At 48.5% G+C, this 20,398-nt stretch overlaps 1 protein-coding gene across 7 annotated transcripts in view; it reads right to left on the bottom strand.

Annotated features, from left to right (window-relative positions):
• ARHGAP26 (Rho GTPase activating protein 26) overlaps window positions 1-20,398 on the bottom strand; it is a 154,682-nt gene that overhangs the window by 71,881 nt on the left and 62,403 nt on the right. For 6 of the 7 annotated variants that reach the window (XR_009819239.1, XR_009819240.1, XM_062002117.1 and 3 more), the window contains 3 exons: window positions 17,167-17,203; window positions 8,776-8,841; window positions 7,469-7,543 (listed from right to left, as the gene is read on the bottom strand). Coding sequence is in view for 5 of the 7 variants with exons in the window: in XM_062002117.1 (XP_061858101.1) it covers window positions 7,469-7,543; window positions 8,776-8,841; window positions 17,167-17,203 (178 nt within the window). In the remaining 2 variants the exon portion in view is untranslated. The remainder of the gene's footprint in view (window positions 1-7,468; window positions 7,544-8,775; window positions 8,842-17,166; window positions 17,204-20,398) is intronic. The other variant, XM_062002119.1, reaches the window with a different exon arrangement.

Below are 20,398 nucleotides of genomic sequence, written 5' to 3'. Positions count from 1 at the left end.
GCTGCGGCACACGGTGCTCCACAGCCAGGCTCTAGCACAGCCCGCAGTCACACCTGAGCCGCTGGGCTGCCAGCCTCACGGACCCTTGCTCTGCTCATCACTCCAGGAATGTGCCAGCAAGCATCATGCTCACTAGCTCAATACTGGCAACCAGCAAAGTGGCCTTGGGCTGGGAAGCTCCTGTTGCTCACAGAGCACAAACACCCACAGGCCCCCTGGTAACTGCCACCACCCAGGAGCCTGTCACCACTGCCAAGGTATGTCAGGGAGAAGCCCACAGCATGTTTTGAAGGGATGCAGGACATGGACTACAGGGACAACTCCATCTGGGAGGGTCCCTGGCACAGCAGAACCATGCTGTGATTTGCTTCGTCACCTCTGGCCTCTTGATATCATCTTATTCTGTTCCTCCATCCTTCCCACTGCAGGCAGTTTATTGCCATCTTTAATTTTTAAATGCTTGACTCACTCTCCTCCACCCCTGTGGCAGACGCATAGCTCCACAGCAGTCCCTGAGCCACAGTGAACTGTGAGCCTCGAGGAGCAGTGGGTACAATGGCAAACCTCCTGTGCCCAGACTCTGTGACAAATGAGACAGTGCCAGGCCCTCAGCACCCAGTGACAGCAAAGATGGAGCTGTCGTCCACATCCACCCAACCATAATCCCTTACAGTGGCTCAGGCCTGTCCTGTCATCCAGTATGGCACATAATGCTACAGAGAGCTAGCTGCCAGCACAGCCAGAAAGCACTCATGAGGAAGGTCTCCAAGCTACCGCTGACTCTGCACATTTCTGCACTGTCATCCTCCACAGACACTTCTTCCCAGGTCCTCATTTCCACTGCTGAGCAGAGGTGAGGTCTGAGTTGTTCCTCTGCTTACCCTGCCCCTCCAAGGATTTACACTCCCAACCTTCCATGGCTGCCTTAGATGAAATCACAAATGGACCTTCAAAAAGCTTTTGGGCAATAGCTGGTTTCTCCTGATAGCTTTGGCTTTGATAAGCCAGTGGCAAAGGATACCTGAGAGGCACAATCTGTATCATTCAATGCTTATGTTGGCTATACTCATCAGGCCCCAGCCTCAGACACCAAGACCCTCCTCCCACTGATCTCCAGCAGAGATCATCCTGCTGCCAAGCTCTCCAGTGTAGCTGAACCCCAGAGTCCTGTCTGACAGTGCTGCTGCGATCACTCGCCTGTCATAGTCTTGGAGCCATGTTCTGAACCATGTACCCTGCCCAACAGGAGAAAGATCCCAGCGCCACAGAGCACCACAGAGCACCATGTGCTCCGAAAGCTCTGCAAACATGCCTCCAGCAGCTGATCTCCCACAACTGTGCCCCACAGGGCTAGGGCTGCAGCATGGACTACACCAGGCTCTGCAGAAACGTGCCACAGGTCTGTGCTTCCCAAGTGGTGGTTGCTTTTTGAGGAATCAGTCACTTCTGAGCCACTGAGTCACACTTTAAAATGGCCTAATGCAAACTTTGTAATGAGACTCTGGAGAAGACAGGTAGGAGCATCCTAAAACCACAGGCCACTCTCCCAGAGTCAGGCAGAGAGAAGCAGGATGACTCCTGGAGTGTATCCATTCCAGCACTGGCCAAACCATTGCCTCTGGGCACACAGTGGGTCTGAGGGCAGTGAGGTACCAGCAGCACAGTGCTCTGGACAGGCTCAGGTAGCCCTTCCCAGCAGTCAGTATCAGCAGCCTCCCAGGAGAGTAGTTCACCTGGCCACCATCTGGCATGGGAGGCCCAGACCAGATGAGCACCTCTGCATGGCACTGCACTTCCAGCCCTGACACTACTCTGTGGGCACCTGGCATCCACACAGTGACAGTGCCAACCTGCTCAGAGGAAATCCAGTCCCAGGACTCACAACTGCATGTGTGCCAGCCCCAGGCCTCAGCACTGCCTGACTTCACCCACACCCATCTCCCCTGGCTTGCAGGTCCCATGGAACTGCAGAGGTGTCATCTTGCCCAATGCTCTATGCTGTGACAGTATCTAGGAGCAAGGAGCCACGAAGAACCTCTATTTTTCTTGTTGAATATCGCAGCATACTTTTCTCCATCTCCTCCGGGACCTTCCCTTCCTTTCTGCATGTTTTTCCGCTCCTATCTTTCCTTTTAAAAATTCCTTTAAAGAAATGAAAAAGCAGCCCAGCTGTTCTGGATGATGTAAATAGGAGGCTCCGGATGAGCAGCCCAGTCCTTCCCCAGGCGAATCTGAACCAGCCGCCTGCAAACTGTGCTCACAGGACCCTGCTACGCCTGCTTTCTGCAAACCACGAACCCAGGTCAGGAAGCCAGACTTGTTTGCACAAGTTCTGTAGTAAGATCAATAAGGCACTATTTTTACCAATTTCTGTGAAAATACTTTAATGCTTTGACAATAAAGGAGCCCTTGGGAAGCGGTGACAGCTCCCTCCTCAGCACCTCCACCCACACCAGGACCCCATCGTCACAGGGAACAGAGATGAGCTGGTCCCTCAGTGACCGCTGCCATCTGCACACCCACTCCTCATAGACATTAATGTGGATGGCATTGGTTTTTGAATCTTTGCTGACAATTACAGCCAGTCATCTCAAAAGCTACTGCCAGACTGATATTAAGTGGCCCAGCCGTGGATACCTCACGCACAGAGCCAAGTACCAAGTCTACAGACAGCAATCCCTCCATGCCAGAAGTGAGGAGCACTGTGCCGGGCACAGACAGGGAGGAGGCAGAGGCAGGGCATGAATGGGCCTCATTTGCAGGTATAAGGACATTGTTTCACTCCTGCTTGGATGCTGCTTCATAAACCCTCTTTGCTAACTTGGTCCTGGCATCTCTCAGCCACTCCAGAGCTGAAGGCTTTGAGTGCACCGAGCACTGAGTGGAAATACAACAGGGGTCCTGCTCCCACCAAAAACCCTGGGAAACCTCTGCAGAGACCTTGGGAGACGTGGCTGTGGGTGCTTTCAGCGGCATGGAAGAGTCAAGCGTCCCTGGAGAGCCAGAGCAGGCGCAGAGAGACACTAACTACAGCCAAGGCCAAGCCTGACGCCAGATACAGCTGCCGACGCCATCTGCTCCCACGGATTCAGTGCAGTGGGTGTTTGTCTTTTCACAGACACGTCTAATGTGCTTTTGAATTTTAAAGCGATAGGTAAGCACAGGCTAATTTTGAAACCAATTAAAAGAATGCACTGAGTAAGAGTTAGGCTTTCCCTTAGGGCAATGGGCTTAATTAAAAAAAAAAACATCAAGAGAAGCATTTGAAAAAGTAAACATTTAAGAAATGTATATTCACACAAAGATCATGTGTGCCTCTCAGTAATCACACAAACGAACACCATTCTTTCTCTGCGACGACAACGCAACTTCCTACCACACTGCCTTTTTAAGGAGCCAACTTTAACAGATTAAAGATAAAGCTTAGCATAGTAAAAAAAAAATCCAAACTGAAAACAATCCCCCTCTTTTTTTAAAAAACCCATTTTTAATAGCAAGGTTTTCACTGAAGTCAAACAAACAACTTGAAACTAGGTGTCTTGTCAAAAGCTCATCCAGAGTTTGTAGGCATGATTCATGAAACACTAGGTGAAATTCTACAGTCGGTCTCATGAAAAGGCTCAGAGCAGATAATCAGTTCTCCTTGACCTTCAAATTTATGAGTCTGCAAAAAGTTAGCTTTGTGGGTTAGAGATGTAGCATCTGTCTCCCCAGCTAGAGACGGCTGCAGCCAGCACCGAACAAGGACACATTTCCACATGTACTGCTAGAAATGTGAAACAGGGCTCTAAAACCACCCACAGGCCAAGTTCAGTATTAACCCTCAAGTTGCTTATTGCCACAAATTACTAATCTGACGTCTCCTAGCAGATATAGAAAAGGCTGAAATGAAAGGCTGAGAGGAAAGGGAGCGGAAAATTAACTTCCCCAAGCCTTTCACTCCAGCAGAGATCGAAGAAAGCACTTTGCTCACCCCGTGACACTGACAGCCGCCGCAGTGTCACCACTCTTCCTGTTCACTTGTTCTGCATGGTCACAAATGCCACACAGGACAACGTTTCCTGGTTCTCCCTGGACTGCGGGACCAAAGGGGGTTATCACTTACAGCTTCACACAGGAAGTATTTAAGGAAAGAAAAGGGAGCTGCAGCACCCCACGTCTAAATCAAAAAGAAATAAGAATGTGTCTTTTTCTGTAATGATCTACATAGAAATTTGGGGGTGGGAGGAATTCATTACCATTCCCAAAATTTTAATTTTTCTGGTTTCTTTTCCTCCTGGAGGCAAACAACAGCAGCAGAGGGGAGAGGGGTCCCATTCATCTCCACGCGTTCATCCCTGCAGACCCCAGGCTGTGGCAGGACAGCACAGCAGGCAGAGGTGAGGCCCAGGCTATTCAGATAACCTCAAACCCTGTCCTATGCACACATACTTCCATAATAAACCCTTTCATGAGAGCTCTCACTGATAAAAGTTTATTTGTTGGGGTTTGTCCCCATTTTGATGGTGCATGGTGATGGTGAAGGCAGGAGAAAGGTAGCTTTCTCTGGTATGGATGCCCACCCCCCACAAGCCCCAGGGAGGTACTCCTTCCCACTTCACCCCAGTTCCAACACAGACAAGCCATTCTGCCCAACTTCCAGACCTGCACTGCTCCTGCACTGACTGCTGCCCATGGGAAGCCCAAGCTCGGTGGTTAGCTGAGTGCAGAGCCCATCTCCTTGCAGACACCTCGTGCCAAAGGCCTTCCCAGCTGTGTCACTGACACCAGCCCCTGCTCAGGGAAATTTGATCTTTTTGCCATTTAAACTGTATGTGAATCAGTAATGCTGCCCACATTCATTTCTAAATATAAGGGAAACCTTAAGTTGTAAGCTCAATTTGGTGTTAGGAGTATATGACAGAGCAGTGCCACTACCAGCAGTTCAGAGCCCTGAGGGCACCCAAGAACTGAAGGGGATTTAACAAAGGACATGTTTCTGTTTGATGCTGACTTCACAGACAGCTTGAGCGCCGCCATAGTCAAAGATCATTTAATCACCTGTGATTTGGAGAAGTACAAGCAGTCACAGTTTTTCAAAGCATCCCAGCAACCAATGGCACAGGGGGATCCCCAGAGGGAGTCCCCACTTCCAGCACTCACCGGGCTGCCCAAGTGGTGTCCCCTGGCAGGCGCTTGCCTTTGATGGGGCTTCCAGCACCAACAACTGATGAAGATGTGCCGGGACAGAGGAAAACCATCGACAATATATCATTGCATTATGAGACACGAGGTCGACAGCTGAGTGGCTTCAGTCGCTGAGGAGATAATGGATGCTGGATGGTGTCCAAAACTTTGAATCCCTCCCAGCTTCAGGGAGCTGTTAAACCCAGCAAGTTCTGCCATCTGTCACAGCCCCGCCGCCTCAACCTGGAACTGACACAGCCTGAAACCGCCCCAGCAAGAGCAACACGGGATCTGCTGCTCTGCTAGATCGCCACAGTATGGGCCCCAGCATGACAAGCAGAAGCAGAGGACCTGGCATGTCAGACCTGCTGTGCCACAGGGCACCCAGTCCCCAGCCTATTTTTATCGGTAGGCAGCAATGTTTTTAACCCATGCTCTAAGGCAATGGTGCCAAATGTGTGCGCCATGAGACGGCTCTGGCTTATCTGCCATACTTGGGCGGTTAGCGTGACGTACTCACATACCCCAGAGCCTATGCCAAACTTCTACTAATAAAAGAGTCAGTCACCAACTCTTGTGACTGCAGAGAACTTTCCAAATGTCAGAGCAAAACTGGTGCAGAGAGGTCCCCTTGCGACAGCCTCTGATTTAGAGCCTTACCCTTCTGTTTCCTAGTTATCCCTAGATAATCCATTTTGCATAGGTTAACACTAACAACTGTAATAGCCACTATGGGCTTTGCTCAGAGAACATCTCAATGGTGGGAAAAGATAAAGGAACTGGGAAGAGAAAGATGTTGAAAGTGAAACACAATGTATTCAAACTTTTTGCAAGGAGCAATAGAAAAAGGAGAACTGGCATTTTGTGAAGGCAAGGAAAAGGAAGTTAGATTGCAAAGGAAAGACAAAAAGCAAATGGAAAGAGGAAGAAGGCCACAAATGTCACTCATGTCCCTTGAGGAGTAAAAAACATGATCACAAGGGTGCCAACAAATCATTAAGCATTTGTTTCCTCATTATTAGACCTATTTCATACATAGTTTTGCCAGCTCTGAGAAACATCAGATAGGACTGGCAGAGGGCAGCTGCTGCTGCACCCACCAAGTGTGTGTTTTCTCAAGATGTTTCTTCAAATGTGTCTCACACATGTCTGGAAAGAGAGACTCCCACGGGGCTGCAGCTAAAAATGCTGCCTGCTAGTTCAGGATGTGAAATGGTCCATTTGGTCAGACATACCCACAGTCACCCTCAGCCCCAGCCTGGATCGCAGAAAAGGGCACAGGGTGCAGAGAGGTCCTGCTGTAGATGCCAAGGCTTGGGAAGGGAACAAAAAGACCAAAAAGGCAAAAGGATCACATTTCTTTTGGCCTATAATTGACACAGAAGCTGGGCTGGGAGGCAGGCTACAGATTCTCAATGCAAACCAACAAGCACAACCCAATACAAGGCTTTGCATGGCTACCGGGTGATGCAAACCCACGAGCACTGACGAGGAACCACTCCAGGAAAAGTCAGCATAGTGGTCTCAGACCTGCACCAGGAACAACTACCAGCTCATTGACAATCACAAGACCTGTTCACACCATTTTGGTGCTCAGATTAGGCCCAAAGGAATGCTGGTTCAGAGCACATAGGCATCTGAAGCAAACATCACAACCATCATATCATTTCAGACATAGGGAGAGGTTTCTGAAAGCTGCTGGGCAGACACAGGGTGGCTGCACGTCAGAGCCAGTGCTCAAAAGAGCCCCACAATGTCAACACCAAGCTCTGCCACGGTGTAACCCAACACTTTCTATCCTCCCGAGCACCCAGAACTGCTGGATCCAATTCTTCAGGCATATGGGAAACCAGACATGCTTAAAAGATCTGGGCAAGACCATGTTAAAACAGGCATAAGAAGGTCCAAGGGGAAAGTAAGAGCCGCAGGCAGCATGCAAGACACAAGAGCAAATAATTAAAAAGTATTCTGGGAACAACATGGCAGGTACGAGATTAAAAACCAAAGCTTTCAGCTACTTCTTTGAAGATTTTAGTTTGCATTTGGGAAGGCTGCCAAACTATAGTGCACGTGAGCAGGACACCAGTGACTGCACCAGAAGACCTTTTAAAGCAATGTCCTACATGAGTCCTACCTTAGCAACCTGCCCGTGGTGCCCCAGGACCTTCTGGCCTCTAACAGCATGTGGTCCTACGAGCACATTCACCACAATTAGGGACCCTGACAAGAGTGTCTGTTCTCAGCTGGCAGGACTTCAAAGCAGCCCAATCTACTTGCCTTTAACAAGATACAAGGTACTTACCCATTAATATACTCAACAGCTTTTGAACTCTAGAGTTTACTCCAACGATTCGGTAGAGTCCTTGCTCATTGATCCCTAGGAAAAATAAAGAGCTTATTAGGAGAATGTCACAAGAGCTACTAACATTTGTTTCATTCCTTTGGCTTCTCCAATAGCAAAAAATAATTAAACTCTCTCACCAATTACACAGAAGAGTACAGAAGAGAGCAAAATTTGGCTCTGATGTCAAAGCTTTCACGTGTTGATTAAAAGTATTACCCTCAATTAGCTGAGGAATAAAAGATCTAAGGACACCTTTCCACAACCCCACAGCCAGCAAGGGACTTAGGGATGTACCACAAGGGATCTGCAATTAACATACAACTCAAAGGCAGATCTGGAAAATTTTATTGCGTCAAGTTCTTCAGGTTGAGGTCTGAGCCTTTGCACGTTCTTCACACAGGGAACAATGAGGCCTTGAACCAAACACTCTCTAGGGCAGAGCACAGCCAAAGGACATAGCGACAGAAGCCTCCTCTTACTGAAGCATCCCAGGTTGGGTGTGCCACATCTCCACAGCTGGAGCTCTCTGAGCCTTCCCCAGGAACTACACTTGCCTTGTTTGGTCTCAGCTACCCATTTGTTTCTTTTTTTATATAATTTGCCCTCAGAGGCTCCTTTGCTCTTGCCTCTGCACTGCTACCAGCATTACAGGAGAAAACATCATGTTTGAACAGCCCACAACACCTTGTGTTGCCTATGTACAGGAAGAAGACTGCACTGAAAGAAGAGGGACAGAAATACTGCCAGCCCAGAGTCCTGCTCAGCTGAAAGCTTCCTGTGAGGCCTCTTTCTTACCTACTCACATAAGTGCAGGCAGCAGCACTGTCAGAAGTGACGTGCAAACAGACTCATATCTCACTGTGAGGGGCTCAGATGCTAACAAGACAGCCCATACAAGTAGTCTTTGCAACAGGTTTAGGTGAAGGACTGCAATGCCCATCTATCTGCAGTCCCACATGGGAGGTCATGAAGAGATGCTCAAATTAAGTCCCTAGTGTCAGTCTCCTCCCTCACTGTCCACCTCCAGTGCATTACTTGTAGCTCTGCCCCTGACATTTGCTTTGCCCCTGCCAACTCTGGCCACAGGGCAAATGCCTGTCCCAGCCACAGCACCTGCCTGAGCACATTATGGGGTTTATCTGATGTGGCTCCCGGAGAGTTAATGAGTCATTTTTGTTCATGAAAAGAGCAGGTAAGCAATTGCTCCACTACAAGCAGCTGCAAGGCCATCCCCCAAAACAAGACCATCTGGTGAGCTGCTCTACCTCTTGTCTCGACAGCATGTATGCATTTCTTGATAATGCTGAAGCCGATATTATCCAACTGGGCAGCTGAAAGGGAAGAGAGAAGTGATGAACATCTAGCAGAGGGATGGCTTCACCCCGAGTACAACACATCCCGTGGTCATTGTTGACATTCACAGCAATGCCGTACCAGTGCACTGAGTGTACAACTGCATTGTACCACTGTACAACAGGGCACGGAGGACGGAGAAGGAGGTAAATTAGGTGTTCAGGGCAGAAAGGCACGAGTATGGTAACCTGTGCCAGGTGTAATCCAGGTATGTACAGGATACTAATCCGTCATCTCAGTCTCCACATGCCTCTCAACCAGCACCTCCCACGCCTGCCAAGCAGCAGAACCCCAGGGCTGTCACGGATCTACGTCTGCAGTTGGTCAAAATGTTCATTTAGGATGAAGGTGAGATAACCCGAAGAGACCTTTTTCTTTGACAACAGGTTTCTTAAAAAAAAGGGAGTCATATATGACACAACAAGCCCTTAAAAACAGCACATAAGGCAGCTTGCTTGACGAGTCCCAGGTAACTCCTATAAATCTTTTCATTTCTCCACCCAGGTAAGCAAGCCAGCTATGTGCTGGTCAGATGCCTTCATCTCAAGCCCCACACCTGTGTTCCTGGACCAAGGGACCAACCTCCCAGGCTTTGCCTGGGGCAGCAGGACAAGGGCTTTCATGCCTTGAATTTACTCTTGGGGCTTTTGAGGTGGTTTTGTGTAGGTGCAGGTTTTTTCAAGGAAAAGCCATATTGACAGGTTAGAGCATTGAAAAGTGACAGTAAAAGGACAATTAGGAAAGAAAGAAGTGAAACAGAAAAGTAGGAGATAACTGTGAAGGAAAATGGAGTAAAGAAACCAAAAGAAAGGTGAAAGTGTGGAGGTAAGAACATAACACAAAGATGAGAGAGCTGAGGGCATGTGATAGCAGAAGATCAATGGGGACTGGGAGATAGGAACAAATTTGGGGTCAAATCTCTGTCCTGTGCTCAGCAAGAGGGCCCTGTCCCTGGAAGACAGCACCAACCCTGGCCTCCCACTAGTGCCTGCACCACACCTCAGGCAGACACTCCTGCCCACCCCCACAACTCAAAGCTAGCTAAATAATATTGTTTCATGAACACCATACATTACATCCCATTTACCCTCACTCTGTGCAGATGTGCACAGTTCAGGAACAGACCTTTCTTTTATTAGCACAAATGAAATATTTATTTGGTGCAAATTAGGATGTCCTGAAGGCAGCTGACTCTGCCTGGGAGTAATATCTAAAACATTCAAGTTAATGGAATGTAAAACTCAATTAACTCATGCCGTTGCAGGTTTTCACATTTAATTCCAAGGAATTGCTAATACATGTATCCAAAGGCCAGATGTAAGAATTCATCCCTTAGTCAGCTTTCCACTGCTGCATGGAAAACACTGCCCACAGAAAGCTATTTGTTAAGGAAAATTACTTCCTCCCTATATAAATGTTTGGGAAACCTTTCATATGGCAGAAGCCCCACAGAGAAAGGTGAGCAAAGTCACGCAAGGCTCCCGGGCTGAGATGAGTAGCCCGGGCAGTACGCAGGGCATGCAGCCCGATTACCTCTCCCTGCCAACTCAAGCACAACACTTGGGCCCCAGCTGTCCTCGTGCTGGCAGGGATGCCTCTGTCCCCACCACTGTCCCACGGGCCCAGCCAACGGGAAGGGGATTGCTGGCACTGGGGAACAGCCCTGGCCCACATCGATCCCAGGATTTTCCTGGTTGCGCCTCACAAGAGGATCATAGAGTGGGGCTAATGACGAACTCCAAAAGCTTAAGACGATGAACTCCAAAAGGTAGAAAAGACAGAGCACTAGCTTAAAAGCAGATGACTTTATGTCTGCACAGACCTGAGGGAATGACATGTTGTAAAATACACAAAACTGCATTTTATCAAGAGCACAGCACAAAGGGATCAGAGCCCAAGGCTGGCAGTGTCCTCATAGCAAGGCACGTGCAATTTTACTCCTTTGCACTCCCCCTGTTCACATCATTTATTTACACACAGATTCACTGCTGGTGCATGATAAGCTGCCAGCTCACTGTGTGCCTCTGGCTTGCATGGTACAGTCCCTTACTAATCACTTGTTTTTGGTTCTCTGCTGGTAGTGTTTCCTGTTTGATGAATGGCACAAGAACTTGAAGAAGTAAAACTGTAAAACAGCTCTATTATGTTTTTCTGGGCAAGCACACTGAAGTGCTGAGCCAACATAAGCACACAAGTTGCAGGATGCCTGTGCCATAGGATGTGCGAGTATCCAGAGACTCCAGCGCCCTTTGTGAGGCACCTGGTGGGCTCTCCAGCACCCTTCCCGCTCACTCTCCAAGCATAGATGCAGCATAAAATCAATTTGCCGTCAACCACTGGAGCACAGCCTACTGACTGACAGTTGACTGACAAACACAAGCACAGGGTACCTGAGAATCACAGATTCTTAAGAGTTGGAAGGGACCTCAAAAGATCATCTAGTCCAACTCCTCTGCCAGAGCAGGACCACCTAGGTCACACAGGAACTCCTCCAGGTGGGTTTTGAATGCCTCCAGAGAAGGACACAACCCATATGGGCAGCCTGTTTCAGTGTGCCATCACCCTCACAGTGAAGAAGTTTTTCCCTGTGTTTCTTTGGAACCTCTTATGTTTCAGCTTGTTCCCGTTGCTCCTTGTCCTACCTTTGGACATCACTGAGAACAGCCTGGGTTCATCCTCCTGACACTTTCCCTTTCTGTATTTGTAAACATGAATGAGGTCACCCCTCAGTCTCCTCCAAGCTGAAGAGCCTCAGCTCCCTCAGCCTTTCATCAGAAGGGAGATGCTCCACTCCACCATCTTTGTGGCCCCACGCTGAACTCTCTCCAGCAGCTCCCTGTCCTTCTTGAACTGAGGGGCCCAGAACTGGACAGAATATTCCAGATGTGGTCTCACAAGGGCAGAGTAGAGGGGAGAACAAACTCTCTCGACCTACTAACCACAGCCCTCTAATACACCCCAGGATGCCACTGGCCTTCTTGGTCACAAGGACACATTGCTGGCTCATGGGCATCCAGCTGTCCAGCAGCATCCCCAGGTCCTTTTCCCCTATACTATTCTCCTTATCGAGTTCATTCCCCAGTCTGTACTGTACATGAGGTTACTCTTTCCCAGATGCATGAAACCATGACGTAGAAACACTTTTGTACAGGCAAGCCTATCTCGGCAGACCTTAGTAGCCTTGGCTAGTACCCTAATCTTTCAGCATCCCTGCACAGTATTGTCCAGACAACATGGATCACCATTTCAAGCTCTCTGCCATGCACTCCAAGTGCCAATCCATTCTGAGAACCATCCATTTGCCCTCTGTCCCTCACACACTAGAACAGAAGAGGCCTATAAACATGAGCCCTACTCACAGGGCCCACCACTCCACCGCAGAGCCACCGCTCCACCACAAAGCCACCACTCTACTGCAGAGCCACCACTCTACTGCAGAGCCACCGCTCCACCGCAAAGCCACCACTCTACTGCAGAGCCACCACTCTACTGCAGAGTCACCGCTCCACCGCAGGGCCCAAGCCTGAAGCCAGGACCCGCCATTTAACAATGGCAAAGGGGAGCATCAAGCAGTCCTTCTGGATGGAAGTGACAAAGCACAATCCTCCCAAGAAGGTGAATAAGCTCTTCCACTCGTTGCTGAGCTCTAGATCAGGAAAGGTCAAAGATTTATTTGCAGTAGTTATATCCAGAAAAAAACCCAAACTTGATTAAATATCCAAAATATCCAAAGTGCCTTTACTTAAACGTAACTTTTAATGAGCGCTGTAAAAGCTTGATTCCTCCTCTCACAGAAGCAACTTCTTTTTATCTCATTGATTTACCCAATGATTCAGCTTCACAAAAGGCATCCCCAATCCTAACCCTATATGTTTAAAAGAGCCTCTCAGCTGTAACAGGGAGCAGATTTACAAACTCATTTGCTATCAGAGACAGTTTTTTCCTCTGTACATGCATTCTAACCTGCTGGAGGGGCAAAGCCTACAGCTCTCCCTCCTGCTATTGCTCCTCCTTTGAGGCTCTCCTTCCCCAGGAGAAGTATGTCAAACATAGCTCAGGCCAAGATACATGTCACAGGCTTTTCATACAAGAGCAGTAGGATAATGCACCACAACCAAGATGCAGCATTTGTACTGTAATATAGCAGAGAAATATTTTACAGCAAAGGCGATACGTGTTGCTTGTAGTACAGCTGTTGCGCGCGCGCACACACACACACACACACACTCACACACACTTATCTGACCTTCCTGTAGCATCATATCTCTAGTGCTACTGAGCTGGTCTCATCCTGTTCTATTTTTGCCTAGCAGATTATTTCTATTTAATCCACTAATACCCTTAGTTTATGCTGATATGGCATATCAGAGCATCAGTAAGGAGGTAAGACTGAATCAGCCCTGTTAAGCCTGGGGCAACCTTGCTGACTCCAGCTATGTGCATGTCGGTCATGGCAATCCAAGGGCAAAGCAACCTCTTCTGCCTACTCCCCGCCCACGTTTCTGTGCCATGCAGTGAAGGACCACAATGACTACTGTTACAAATTCTTTCAAAGACTTTATGGAGTTAAGAGCTGCTGAGAAAGGGAGAAACCAAGATGCAGAGACCAGAGAGAACAAAGTTTTCAAGCTTTACTTCAAGTTTCAAACTAGCAGTGAGCTGTCAAGACTAGGAAATTAAGATCGCTGGAGAGGGCCAGATCGCCCAGACACACAGACTAGCAGACAGGGCAGGCAGGGACTCCAGGTTTGTGAGGAGCTGATGAAAATAAAAACAGCCTTCAATGGGGCCCTGAACTAATGGGGAACCAAGCAGGTATGGAAAAATGAGAGGGAAATGGTAGGGAAATATGCTTTTCCATGCAATAAGCATAAATGGCCTGGAGGATTTGTTTCTACAGAGCAGCACAAGTCCTCCTGGTTTGCAAACTAGAGCATTTAACCCATCTGACTCTAGCAGTTCACAGTCACCCATCCACTCCTGCTGCTTGGCATCGCTCCTCCCCAGCTCCCAGAGAAGATTAAGATAAATCACCCTATAGGCCCATGGCCATCTGGGTATGCGGCAGGATGTAAAACCTCACAGCTCTGAAAAATTAGACAGTGGCCAAAAAACAGCCATCACTATAGCATTGTGAATCTCTTACAGACTAATGTTAAGTATGGGCAGGAAACAGAGGTATATCACTGCTCAGGGTCAGGAACTGTATCCGGGCTCCACTCAATCACTGCACTCACTTCAAGTCATTATAGGAAGCTCCTGTATCAAGAGCTGTGTGGCAAAAAGCCAGTCTCTGAGTTAATTTGAAGTGTAGCTGGCGAGGCAAGAAGTTCACAACAGACATGGCTTTAACGAGGACCAAAGTAGTCAGATGTCTGAAGATACCATACCAGTGGCAAACCCAGTCTGAGGCGTATGTGAAATAATTGACAGCAGACACCTCAGGAGCACTGCTATATAAGCAGCCTTCAGCCGAGGGGCCCAACGTACTCCCGAAAGCCAGGGGAGGAGGGTCTACAGAGGAGACAAGGAGAACTGTTCTCATTTTTAAGACAGATCATAAAAATGGAAAAGGTATTAAAAGATAAGAATCACAGAATCACATAAGGTAGGGGTTGGAAGGACCTTGAAAGATCATCTAGTCCAACCCCCCTGCTAAAGCAGGTCCACCTAGATCAAATCACTCAGGAACAAATTCAGGCAGGTTTTGAAAACCTCCTGAGAAAGAGACTCCACAGCCTCCCTGGACAGCCTGTGCCAGGGCTCCCTCATCCTTATGGTAAAGAAGTTTCTCCTTACATTTAAGTGGAACCTTTTGTGTTCCAGTCTTTGAGTCCTGTCACTGGACAGTACAGAAAAAAGTGTTGCCCTGTCCTCTTGACATACACTTTTTAAATACTTGTAAATATTAATGAGGTATCCCCTCAGCCTTCTCTTCTCCAGGCTGAACAGCCCCAGATCCCACAGCCTTTCCTCATAAGAAAGATGCTCCAGTCCTCTGACCATCCTGGTGGCACTGCACTGGGCTCTCTCTAGAACTTCCCTATCCCTCTTGAGCTGAGGAGCCCAAAACTTTCTAAAGCCTCTTCAGCTGATTAGTCCCCAGCTTCACGCTCACCTGCTGAAGATGCGCAGGGGAAAAGTTGGTGTTTGGTGTTCTCGTCAAAGTCTCACTACACTTTCCCAAGCACTGAGTTGCTTTGGAGAGACAGAACCTACCTGTGCCTACCAGCACTACAAACAAACGACTCTCCAAAGTGGCACAGGCAGCCTTGGGCTGCAACAGGGAAGGCAACCATGGGAGCTGCCAGTAGCCTGGGGACAAATCATCTTTCTCCTGAAAGCCACCAGCCTCCAGCACACCAGATATGGGCATCCAGCTCAGGATCTGTCTAGTGGCCACACATCGTGGCAGAAGCACTCAGCAGAAGTGCTCAGCGCAGTACAGGCAATGGGCACATGGGCAGCATGTCCTGCCAGGCTGTGTCATGCCCGAGCACCCCCTGCCAGCCCGGTGCCAAACGCAACGAGACATTCCCGTCCAACACCTACACCCATGGCAGACGAAGCCCAGGAGCCAGGGCTCAGAGGGCAGGGAAGAGCCTGGGTGAAGCACCATCACTCAGACAGCCCTTACCTAAGGAAACCCCAAAGAGGCATTCAACGGCCCTAATGTGGGATATGTTGCAAGACTGGCAGCTGAAGGCTAGGATTAGACAACACAAATAACCCTGGGAAAGTCATAGACACATGAGATTCAACCTCCTACCATCTCTGAAGAGCTACTGTTACTTTGCAAGATGACTCCAGCCTAAGTCACAGCCTCAGGAGGATTTCTGGCTGACAGCACGTAAGATGGGAAGGTCATAGTTTGACAAGAGCCTCTTTCAGAAGTGGTAATTACTTCACCCACCCTTCCTCCCTCCCCCATCCCTAATGTTTTCCCTGCTTTTGCATCACCCCTCAACAAAGATTAGAAAATGGTTATTTTAACATGTTTCTTGAGCCAAATCATCACACATTTGGCTGAGCCAGGAGCTGTGTGCAGGGAACAGGCAGAGCAGTGGCAGTTCGTGGTCAGGGTAGGACAGAGTTGAGCAAGTCCTGTTCTCTGTGCCTTGAAAAACTCATTTTGCCCCTCTGTAAAATGGAGAAAAGATGGAGCAGGTCTATGCACACTTCTTCCCCAGCTGGGGCATCAGTCATGCTGTCCCTCACAAGCATGAGGCACTGCATTGAACTCTGTGAGGATCATCTGGGTCACGTAAAGCCAAGAGGAATATGTACAGGATGAGACAGATGTGCAGCTGACGACATGGAGGACCAACAGGGAAGGCAGAAGCCACAACGGAGAGAGCAGAGAGGAGAAAGAGATTGTTTTGTGCAAGGGCTGCAAATGGGTGCAAGGAACATTATCTGCAAATTATACCTATTATTATAAGAAAAATGCTTCTACTCAAGATGAAAATGCCCTGTCTGAGGCAGCATAAAAATGAACTATTTAGTAACCATCAACCCAGGTTGGGCTCCCACGTGACTGATGACTTTGTGGGAAGGAGGGAAAGGATCAGAGCTTTGAGTATTGCAATTATGGCAATTCAGACCTACTGGGAAATGGCTCAATTAAGGGTTTGAAACACAGTACATAAGAGCCAGGACCAGGTGCAACTGCTCCTCTAGGAAGAAAAACAATGCTTCCTTGACTCAAGCCTTTGATTGCTTGAACTACAATAAAAACAGCTTGGGGGAGTAGGGGCAATTTTTTTTTTTTTTTTTTTTTTAGGATTTGTGGCAATCCTGATTAGGCAGGACTTCCCTACTCTTTGTGTATTTGCTCCTGTTACCATTTGGGAGAGGCACATTCATCCTCCATGTGCTGGTTCAGAATGAAGAGCTTGCTGGTCCAAGATGTCAACTACACTCAATGGCTCCAATAAGTGAAAGGAGACAGTCCCAAGGCACACCAGAACTGCTGCTGCACCCCAGGGACACCAGGGTGTGGGGTGGGTAGGAAGGGAACTGCTTGGCACTGCTCTCATGGCCTCAAGTCCCATCATTGAGCTTCTGCACCAGCTCTCTGCTGGGTGATGGATCCAGGTCTTCCCTGGGGCCACACTGCTCTCCCCACTTGGAGCCACATCACCCAGCCCCATCACCCCTCAGCCCTGGTCCAGGGGAGCATAGTGCAGGCTGGTATCACCACCACCAGCAGCTGAGCCTCTCCTGCTGACCCGCCAAAATCTGTCCACCATCACACAGCACAGCCACCTTCTCAGCAGTCTGCCTTCAAACCAAATACTTACTGCCTTCGCTTTGGTTGTCCTTGTTCGAGTTGTAGACCTGTAAAACACAAGAAGAAAGTCTTATGAAGGCCCTGGTTCCACCTGGGAAGGGACTGCTGACATGTCCAGTGACACGCTGACTGGTGGTGGCTGGTAAGAAGACCTGCCTCCACCTCCAGCAGCAAGGTCCCCAAAGATACCACAGCCTTCTGAAATCAGAAGGTCAGGAATGCCACAGCTTTGGAGTTATAGTGAAATAACATCTAGGGCAGCTCTTAAAACAAGAGAATGCAAATGGGATGGACTAAGTAAAAACCAACGGAAAGGGTTTTTAAAACAAAACAAAGGTGGGCATTCCTCTCCTCCAAGTTCTTCTCAAAGACACCCATAAAGGATATAAACAGAACAAAGCAGACAACTCCCTTTACATTGTAGGCGTTACAGGAGCATCTGGCAGGTGTAACTCAAGTTAAGGAGTAAAAAGCCACTCCCATTCACAAGCACTTATAGTGTGAAAGGAAGAGTCAGGTAAAGAGTAAGAGCAAAAGAGATGTCATTAAATTAAGGGAACTTAAAAGGCAGCAGGTTAAGGCAATGCATCCAGCATTGCCCACAACAGAGCCACCCTCTGAGCCAACACTGAGGATTCCCAAGATTCTCCTGTCTTCAAATATTGGTGCTCTTCCTCCTGTCTCAATCACCACTACAGCTTGGCTACTTTGTAGTGTTTCAATGAAAACAATAAAAAAGGGAAAAGCAATGGTAGGTTTTAATCAGTTTGACAACCATTTAAAAGCCTAGCATAATAAAGACTGTGGCTGTAAGAAGATCAGTCTTCAGACAGGTTGTATTTCTCTAGCGCAACGCAGTAAAATTATTTAAAACAATCTTTCATCAACCCAGAGCCACAAGAGACACACACTCTGGGACTCCACCAGTATCATGAGCTGGAGCAAGCATGGCAGCATCCATTCCAACAGGATGAGGGGCCTGTGCAGGCTGTTAAACAAAGCCTTCAGCGTGCACACCCTTCCTCTGCTGGGAACAAAGCTGGGAGCCCCCTCCACCCGGAGCGAAGCACGGGGAACTGATTTAATCACATGCCTCCTCCAGAAATAGCAAGCAGAGAAGGAAAGTTTCCAAAGGCAATGTTGATAGCAACAAGCAAGGCAGCAACTGCCGATAGATCCAAGGGGAGTGGGGAGGAGGAGAGGCTCTGGCCTGCAATCAGGCTGCAGGCCTTCCCTGACCTCTCCCGCCACAGGCGCCCAATCAATGGTACTAACACTGAGGACAAAGATTCAGAAGCTGTCCCCAAGTGCCAGGGCCTGTGTGCTTCCAGCGCAGTCCCTGTTGCTAGGATTTCTCCGAAGAACTGCAGCAGAAGCACGAGGCCGGGAAGCTGACACTGCAACATCCTCAAAGGATCAGTGCCAGCAGCAGCCAGGCACGCACACTGCTGACCACAGCAGACCTCGCCACTGCACTCACCCTGGGTGCCCAACGCCAGCCCAGTATCCCCATTTCCCATACCTAAAAAAAACACAAGAAAGCTGTGTGTCACATAGCACATCACTATCAGGCCACTTAAAGAGATTCTGTCCTTACAGGTCATCAAAACACAGGCTGTTCCTGTGCTCTCCTGCCTGTCAGCCACAGGGCCAGGCTTGTGGAGAGCCACAGAAGCTGAGCTCCAGGGATACCTCTTCACAGGCAAAGCAGACACGAGCAGCTCTCACCCCCACACACCGGCTGCACGTGCCAGTCGGGGCAACGAGCTGAACAAGGAAACTTAGTCAGCATTAAAGAATGAAATGACCTGTTCATCATCTACTGTAGGTTTATTTTTAACGAAGGGAGACCTATCCCTCGATGTCATCCATTACAAGGCCACAGCCAGCTGTGCTGGCACCAGCCAGAGGGTTTGCATCAGCTCTGCCATCCAGGACACATTCAGGGAAGCACAAACCTAATAGTGTAGCTCAAAACTTGGGGTTTGGGCAGAGACTGACCGCACAAACCTAATAGTGTAGCTCAAAACTTGGGGTTTGGGCAGAGACTGACCCCTCAACACTCTTCCTGGAACATTTCCCAAGGAGTACCCTTCCTCTCCCTCTCCCAGGACACCTAGCTACGCAATGCAAGACTAAGTAGAGATTTTCATTTGCAGGAGAAAAACTATCATCCCACATCTGTAAACTGGGGGATGATTCATCAGCAAAATCAGCTGTAGTCAGCAAGCGAGTTTTCCTCCAGGAACAGTGTTTATATCAAGACAATAAAATACATGAAAAGAGGGAAGGAAACAAGCAGCAGGTGCTGCCCTGGCCACAAAGCCAACCTTCCCTGAAGTTTTTCTTTCCACCTTCACTACCTCCATATGGTAGGACTCATTGAAGGGACTAGGGACACAGCTTGAGGTAACTCTTATCCAAAGGCTTCACATGCAGGGCCCTTCCTCATGACTTCACACACAGTTCCCACACTCCAGTGGCTCACCCCAGACACACAAGTTAATGCTATATACAATAAAAGGGTGATCAGCAGTTAGTCTTGCTTTCCACTTGCAGCCTGGTTACCACCCAAGAGGCCACCCAGTCAGCACCCTGCTTCGCCAGGGGCTGTGGTCCCAGCCTAGCCACTGTCCTTGCTGACCTCACACTAGCTCCTGTGCTTGAGGCACTGGTGGATTTTCCAGTTCTTCTGGGTCAAACCAGGTTTTAGCCACTTGCTCTGGAACTTGACATGCTTCCTGGCAGATTCACTATCTGCCAGCCTTCTCTGATTTCTTCTGCTGCCGAGGCCCAAAGGACCAGTCACGCAGCTCCAATTATGGTGCACAGCACATCAGCTATGGGGAAAAAATGTGTGTCTGCCTGCATATTTGCTCTTCTAGTTTGGTTACGTGAAACAACAGAGAGGTTGTTAATCATCAGGGACTGTTCTTTAACAAAAAGGGAAAAGGACAGACTCCGAAACACCATATGCTTATGCCATTAATTGCAAAGTGTGCACACGGTGCAAAGGAAATTTCAGGCAAAGGTCAACTATGCAACTGTAAAAGAAGGAGATACTGTCACCCTACATCCATCTTATTAAGGATCAACCTTTTATCCACTATCAGTGTGATAATCCATTAACATCACTCTACAATATCAGGGTTTTAACAAAGCCCCAATTATGTAATATCATTTCCTTTTCCAAGAAAAACATTGCTTTTAAACAGAAATCCTTTTCCTATACTGCCTCAAGC

The sequence above is a fragment of the Colius striatus genome, chromosome 9, assembly GCF_028858725.1.
Source record: "Colius striatus isolate bColStr4 chromosome 9, bColStr4.1.hap1, whole genome shotgun sequence".
NCBI classification, from domain to species: Eukaryota; Metazoa; Chordata; class Aves; order Coliiformes; family Coliidae; genus Colius; species Colius striatus.
This window is presented reverse-complemented; position numbering and strand designations above follow the sequence as displayed.